This window comes from Sinocyclocheilus grahami, unplaced genomic scaffold (genome assembly GCF_001515645.1).
Source record: "Sinocyclocheilus grahami isolate Dianchi unplaced genomic scaffold, SAMN03320097.WGS_v1.1 scaffold509.1, whole genome shotgun sequence".
Classification (NCBI taxonomy): domain Eukaryota; kingdom Metazoa; phylum Chordata; class Actinopteri; order Cypriniformes; family Cyprinidae; genus Sinocyclocheilus; species Sinocyclocheilus grahami.
Genome location: NW_015505688.1, coordinates 523,740 through 531,135, shown reverse-complemented (window position 1 = coordinate 531,135; position 7,396 = coordinate 523,740). Strand labels below are relative to the sequence as shown.

Sequence of the window (7,396 nt, the reverse complement as noted above, 5' to 3'; positions counted from 1 at the left end):
CATACCTTTGTCATTATACAAATGTCCTCATTTGTCACAAAAACGTGCACACACACACGGTTCTTTTGCTTGCATCAAAAGAAGCTTAACAAGACCACACTGGTTTATGTTTTTTTTTCTTTTTTATGACCTAATTGTTAATATCAGAGAATACTGAAGGTTCTTGCGGGTTCCTCATTGAGTGCAAAATGAAAAAATGAATAGGTACGTGGGGCTACGGCAACAAAGGCCTGCTATGGCCACGGCTGAGCAGAATTCATACTACTACACTTCAAAAGTGTGCGCTTACACACACAGGGAAGTGTGTTTGTCTGCAAAAGCACTTCTCCGTAATTCCTCCACATGTTCTGACAGATATTAGTCCCATGGAAGAGCTTTTCAAACTTAAATGGGCACTGCTGCACCCATATATTTACTCAGCAAGCAAGTGCGGACATGAAAAAACAACCCTTTTTCATAAAACAAAGACCAATGCATTGAAAGGGAAAAATAATGATTTATGGCTTATGATTTTCTTGTATGAGCTGCTTTCACTCTGTAACACTGGAATGGATCACATTTCACTGGAAACACCTGAATCGAAATTGACATTTAATCTTCATGCAAATTTTGGAAAGCCACTGCAGAGATCAGGTTCCATTTCTCATCACGGCTCATTTGGCCAAAAAGCAGGTGTGACCTCTGACCACGTTCACTGACCTTCAAACCCAGCTGTTCTGACAGGACAGCATCTTCTCAATACTTGTCACCTGCCCCCACGGCCCTTTTTCATTCACACATCCATCCTCCATCTGAGAGCAATCAACAGCTCAAAAATAAACAGCCTGCAGCTACTGCCTGTTTAAAGTGTTAAGACGCTCCCTCTAGGACACCTTCACTTCCTGTTTGTAACAAATGGGACTACGTCACTGCCCCTATTTTTAAAACAGCCAATAAAGATGTCTATAGAGCAGGGTGGCCAATATAATGTGAGACCCTGGAGCACAAAAGTAGTCTTAAGTCGCTGGGGTATGTTTGTAGCAATAGCCAAAAAAAACACATTGATAATTTTGACCCTTACTATGTTTCGTAATGCCAAAAATCATTAGGATATTAAGAAAAGATCATGTTCCATGAAGACATTTTGTAAATTTCCTACCGTAAATATATTAAAACTTAATTTTTGATTAGTGATATGCATTGCTAAAAACTTCATTTGGACAACTTTAAAGATGATTTTCTCAGTATTTTTTTACACCCTCAGATTCCAGATATTAAAATAGTTGTATCTCGACCAAATATTGTCCTATCCTAACAAACCATACATCAATTGAAAGCTTATTTATTCGGCATTCAGGTGATGCATAAGTCTCAATTTCCAAAAATTGACCCTTGTTTTGTGGTCCAGAGTCACATATATATTAATACACTTACTCAATTTTTTGGAGATAAATGTCCAAATATCGTCTTTCAATTGGCCTGGCTGATATATACTGTTCATAACTAGTTAAAATTAAACCAAAACTTACATTTTCAACTGCCGCAGAAATATCCCAACATTCATGCTGCGTTTTGAGTCAAGCAGCGTAACCTGCAAATACAATTTAACATTGTACATTGAACATAATCAGCACACAAACTCAGACAATTTTGCAAAAGAGACCTCTTAGTTTAAATGAAACGATAGAAGTTGTTTAAAAGTCTTCACTAACCATGCTGTAAATATCGAAAAAAAAAAAAAAAATGGAGCAGCTTATAAGTTTTGCAAAGCATCCATTGTTTCTGAACAATTTAACTGCATCAAAAAAAAAAAAGAGCAATTACAGCAAATATTTTTTAATTGAACACATGCAGATGGCAGCCTTTAGCATTGCGTCTTGCCGTTTTTCAGCATCTTGAGACATAAGCTTTGAAGTTAAAAGTTTAACTTTTATAAATCTCTAATCTATTCTATTCTAGTGCTCCATTCAGCTGCTTATGAACACAAAAATGTCCTGTGTCTGAAAGTTATCTGATGGTCATGACCTTAAAGCAACAACACAGGGCTTTCATAAGACCAACAAGTTCATGTTAAAAATATGTAGTTTTGTGCATCCTTAGCTCCATCCATGTGTTGGATCCATGATTTGTATAATGAAAAAGCGTGCTCTTACTTTGTCCACACTCGTCTCTTGTGGAGACCCGCACTGCCGTAAACTACGCCGGAAGCCGCTGACCCGGTCGGGCTTGTCAGCCTCTTTTTGCCCAAAGAGTTCATCCAGAGAGTTCAGGTCAATGGAAAGCTCGCAGTCCTCATCCAGAGAGCCGGTCCAAACGCTCTTACGGCCCTCCACACGCTCTTTGGGGATCCGCTCCCAGTTGAGGTTGCGAAGCCGGTGTTTGCGACCAGAGTCGGCTCGGGTCAGACCGCTGGCTGAGACAGGAGGAGGAGGGGGAGGGGGAGGGAGAGGGGGAGGGGGGATCGAGGGTGGCGGGACAGGGATGGTGGCCATGAATTTCACTTCCAGTTTTTGGGTGTCACCAAAGTATGTTCCATGAAAAGTCAAAGACTTTAGTTTCCAGACAAATGGTAAACCACAGATGAAGAGTCCACAAGAAAGACACTGTCCAGTCTCCTTACGGTTGTGATGCATATCTGCAGCAGGAAACAAGAGCGATAGACTGAAACAACAACTTTTACACGGCAAACGTTCTAACAGGCAAAACGAATATAGTGACCCTGAACCACAAAAGCAGTCTTAAGTCGCTGGGGTATATTTGTAGCAATAGCCAAAAATACATTGTAAGGGTCAAAATTATTGATTTTTCTTTTATGCCAAAAATCATTAGGATATTAAGTAAAGATCATGTTCCATGAAGATATTTTGTAAATGTCCTACTGTAAATATATCAAAACTTAATTTTTGATTAGTAATATACATTGCTAAGAACTTCATTTGGACAACTTTAAAGATGATTTTCTCAATATTTAGATTTTTTTTGCACCCTCAGATTCCAGATTTTCAAATATTGTCCTATCCTAACAAACCATACATCAATGGAAAGCTTATTTATTCAGCTTTCAGATGATGTACAAATCTCAATTTCGAAAAATTGACTCTTATGACTGGTTTTGTGGTCCAGGGTCACATATGAGAACACAAAACTAGATATACTAGCCAACTTCACTAAATAGCTTGTGACTAAACTAATATTAGTTGTGAAACTACAACAAATAGCTGTAACTTTATATATATTATCATTCAAAAGTTTGGGGTTGGTAAGATTGTTTAATGTTTTTGAAAGAAGTCTCTTATGCTCACCAATGCTGAATTTATTTGAATAACAAAAACAATATATTAAAAATAGTAATATTGTAAAATATAGCTACAATTTAAAATAACTGTTCTCTATTTATATATATATATATATATATATATATATATATACACACACATACACATCACATGATCCTTCAGAAATCATTCAGATTTGCAGATTTGGTTCTCAGCAAACATTTATCATCATCAACTGAACAAACGTGACAGTAAATGCATTCATAACGTCATACAAGATTTCCATTTTAAATAATTGCTGCTCTATTGAACTTTATAGTCATCAACAAAACTTGAAAAAAAGTATCAGTTCCCACAAAATATTAAGCAGAAAAAACTATTTTCCGCACTGATTGATTTCTCTCAAAACATAAAAAAAGATTGGTACTGCGTACATACATGACATACATTTTAACCTAAAATAACTACCCAGAAATCATCTTGGTTTAATGCAAAAAGTCACAAATCTAAAGCAAAACTTCCTGTTTAACAACAAGAGCCAAGCTGATCACACCTCCAATAGCATGGCCAGATGGCATCATGCAGTTCATCCTCACTTGTGTGCTTTAAACACACGAGCACCCGCCGCCGACAAACAATGAGGATGTGTACAGCGATGGGGCAACCCAAAGTGAGCCTACGGGGTCAGGCAGCTCTTGTCACCCAATTAACATGAGGGTATCTGTGATTAACATGTGCTTGCGCTGCTGCCAGTGAAGTGTTTAACCTGAGGTTACACTTTTTTTGGAATGGCCCAAGGTGTTGAGAAGTCCCAGCACGTGAGAGCGCTCAAGCCCTTCCTCCTCCTCTGAGAAACTCCTGCCACATGTCTACACGCCATATGCGATGTTCCTTCCTGCAGTCCAGTCAATTAATGCCAATGAGGCCACAGGACAATGACGGAAAAAGTGAAGCTGACACAGATTCAGGATTACTGGCAGAGCAAACAAGAGGTTGTGCTGCCAAAAACATGAGCACACTGTAACTGGAATCCATGTGTACCTGCACTTCTAAATACTAGTCTGCACCATTTTCCAGTCATTCTTGAGACGTGGGACAAAACAGGTCCAGCAAGGGTAACTGCTATTAGCTTTAAAAATAAAAATATTTTCAATGTTAAATGTCATGAGGGATTAATAATAGAACGCATTTAACACAATTATCACCTTCAATTGAATTTTCTCATTATTATACCAAATCTGTGTTTTTTTCTGTGTCCTCTCACTACGTCTAAAACAGTGTGTCCACAGAGAAGGGTTCAATCATTCATATGCAATAAAATGAATAAAAATGTTTTTTAATGATGAAAAGAGCTTGTTTTATCAAAGGCAACACTTAATAATATCTCCTATCAAAGCAAGGTTGTTTTTTAATGACACATGCATGTTAAATATGATTTTAAAGTTGTGTCCCCACTTTTTGTCAACCCCGTCAGACATTCAATAAAATGTAAAAAAAAAAATCAGGGAATAACAGGGCCAGCTGTCCCTCTAATGGACCCCCTTGCCACATTCCACCTCTGCAGAGTACATCAGCATCAAGCTCTGGTAAGTTTTATAGTTTTAGAATATTTTAAATCCTAATGTTAATATTTCCTGTGTCACAGCCATGATATGTCAACACCATCTTCCAATTTCTGAGGAAATTATTTGAAATATTTAGATAATTGTATTCTCCTGAAGCAAGTTCCATTGGCATCTAGCATCAACAGAAAAAAATAAAATGCTACTTCATGAACTCCATTGGTTTTGTGAAAGAAATGCCAAGTTTGTCAACATCGTCAGATGTCACCACCATAAGATTTTGTGTTCGAATGATATATCAAAATACTTCAATGTGACTCTTGAATAAAAGCTTTATAAACAATAACATACTCACTGTTTGTTGTTTGTTTTAATACAGTAATTGACTGATTCAATGTATTTAATAGTTAAAATGACTACAAATCCAGGTTTTCGTCACCTCCGTCAGTTGAATATTTTGATAATATTTGATTATGATATTTTATATTTGTTGTGGAATTGTTGGTCACACGTGAAAGTGTAATCTGTCTGCTAACACGAGAATGTGTTTTGAAATGTTAAAAACATCTTGAATGCTGTTAAAGATAAAGCTGAAATTATATTACACAGTCCAAGGTATCGTCCTTGTAATATTTCCTTATTAAACCCTGTTATTTTGAAACATCGTAGAAATAAACAACTCCAGTAGAAATGAGTAGAACTGAAACACTTGTTTCCCAAACATGGGAAGAATGTGCAGTTAGTGTCGACCTGCCTTAAATTAAATAGCTGTGCAAATTAAAATGGCAAAGACACGATGGGAAATACTGTTCTATAATGCCAGTAAAAATGTAAACCCCATAAACTCAATTCAAAAAGCTCAGTTTGGTGGAGTGCGGTGCAGCGGAACGAGAGAAGCACAAATAAAACAGTACTTACGTTTCACTTCGTGTCATTACGCATGTGATCCAATTTAGAACAAAATAAAAACGCTATAAAGGAATCCCCCGTCCACTGTGAGAGATTCTCACGCGTGTCTATGAGCATAAAACACCGGCCAACACTCGCTGAACGCCGGAGCGTCCCGTTAACACACTCAGTCTACTGAAGCGAAACTCCCAAACTTTCGGTGCGCTTTCTAAGCACACGCACGCGGGACTTTACCAATCCTACTACGGGAACGTCTTGTCTCATGAATATTAATTACGTAACGTGCCACTCGCCTAACTGATCTAACACTTTTTTTTTAATGATCCTTTTTTACAGTCTATGATCTAGCAGAAAGTGCACAACTGGTAAGTAGTGGATAGTCCTACTAAATCGTAAAAAATACATTATTACAAAGATTTTTCTTTAAATGATGTTACTAAACGGTCTAGAAAATTAATTCAGCAGCCTCAACGTGACCTAATTCATATTCATACGCCAGGCCTTCTCCTTAGTAGGATTCTTATTTCACTACCAAAAAATTAATTATAATCTTTAAATTATGTTGTAAGAATTAAAATATTTAGTGTATACATATTCACACACATTTGATAGATACATGTACACAAGGTATTGGTGTTCCCTTGTATTTGCCTAGACATAGTAACAAATTAGACATAATCATAGGACTAATCTTCCTATTAGCAATAAATGTTATCTGCATATTTTTGAATAAGCAGTGAACAGAACAGGAGTCCTGAGTGTGCAGCATGAAGCGAGAGAAACAGAATTTAGTGTAACAGCACTGATCTCAGTTCAGCTTCATCCTTTGTTAAAAATACCATCATCCATCCGAGACACAAAAGGCAAAAGTGATTGAGGATCAGCTCTCATACACTGAGAACATTCATATGGGCAGCCTCTGATCTTCTTGTCAGTTCCATTATCAAGGTAAGGCCAGTCGCTGCAAACTTCCTGAGCGCTGGAGAAGGCTTTGATCAGTGCTAGTGATGAGAACCCAAGATGAAGTGAGCCGAGAACTGGTCATGGGAAACAGCACAGTGAGCTTTGGAGCTTTGGCCAGCACTGGGAAGGAAAAAACAGAATCCCCAAAATCAGGAGAAACATGGAAATGAGAGGATATCAGGTGACAGAGCGAGTGTTGAGTCCCGTCACCTCTACATCTGCAGCTTTCTCCCAGATGAACTCATGCTAAGAGGCACAACTCATCAGAACAGGCATTTGTGAGGTTACGCCCCTGTATCCCTCAGCACTGCCGTGCCAGAATAGTATCTTTTGATCAATTTAATTGATCCTTGCTGAATAAAATATGAATTTGCTTCATGTATTTCTATATGAAATATTAAAGTGCCTCACACAAACTCTTTAATAAACGTATAAATGTAAAGATTCCTCAAGATTCCATTTGGTGACATGCAGTGCTGCCACATGACCGTTAGTAGTCTCCTGCACACCTTCTGAATTACAAAGTGACTAAAGGAACACTTGATAGTCTTGTTAACTTCATGGAACGGACACAAACCACAAGATCGCCAGTCTGCATGCCATTTTGGTGGACTGATAAAACCCTGGTGCACCTTGACTTCTGGAAACTGCATAGACGCCATCCAATCAGATTGGACCCTTTGCATTTTTGCATGCAGTACACTCTTA

General features: G+C 37.8%; 1 protein-coding gene across 1 annotated transcript in view; it reads right to left on the bottom strand.

Moving 5' to 3' along the window:
• fhdc2 (FH2 domain containing 2) overlaps positions 1–5,953 on the bottom strand; it is a 15,155-nt gene extending 9,202 nt beyond the window's left edge. Inside the window, exons 1-3 of the mRNA XM_016237249.1 lie at positions 5,735–5,953; positions 2,133–2,614; positions 1,509–1,570 (exon numbers count right to left, since the gene is read on the bottom strand). Of these exons, the coding sequence (XP_016092735.1) occupies positions 1,509–1,570; positions 2,133–2,612 (542 nt within the window). The 5' untranslated portion in view covers positions 2,613–2,614; positions 5,735–5,953. The remainder of the gene's footprint in view (positions 1–1,508; positions 1,571–2,132; positions 2,615–5,734) is intronic.
• Positions 5,954–7,396: the final 1,443 nt, after the last annotated feature.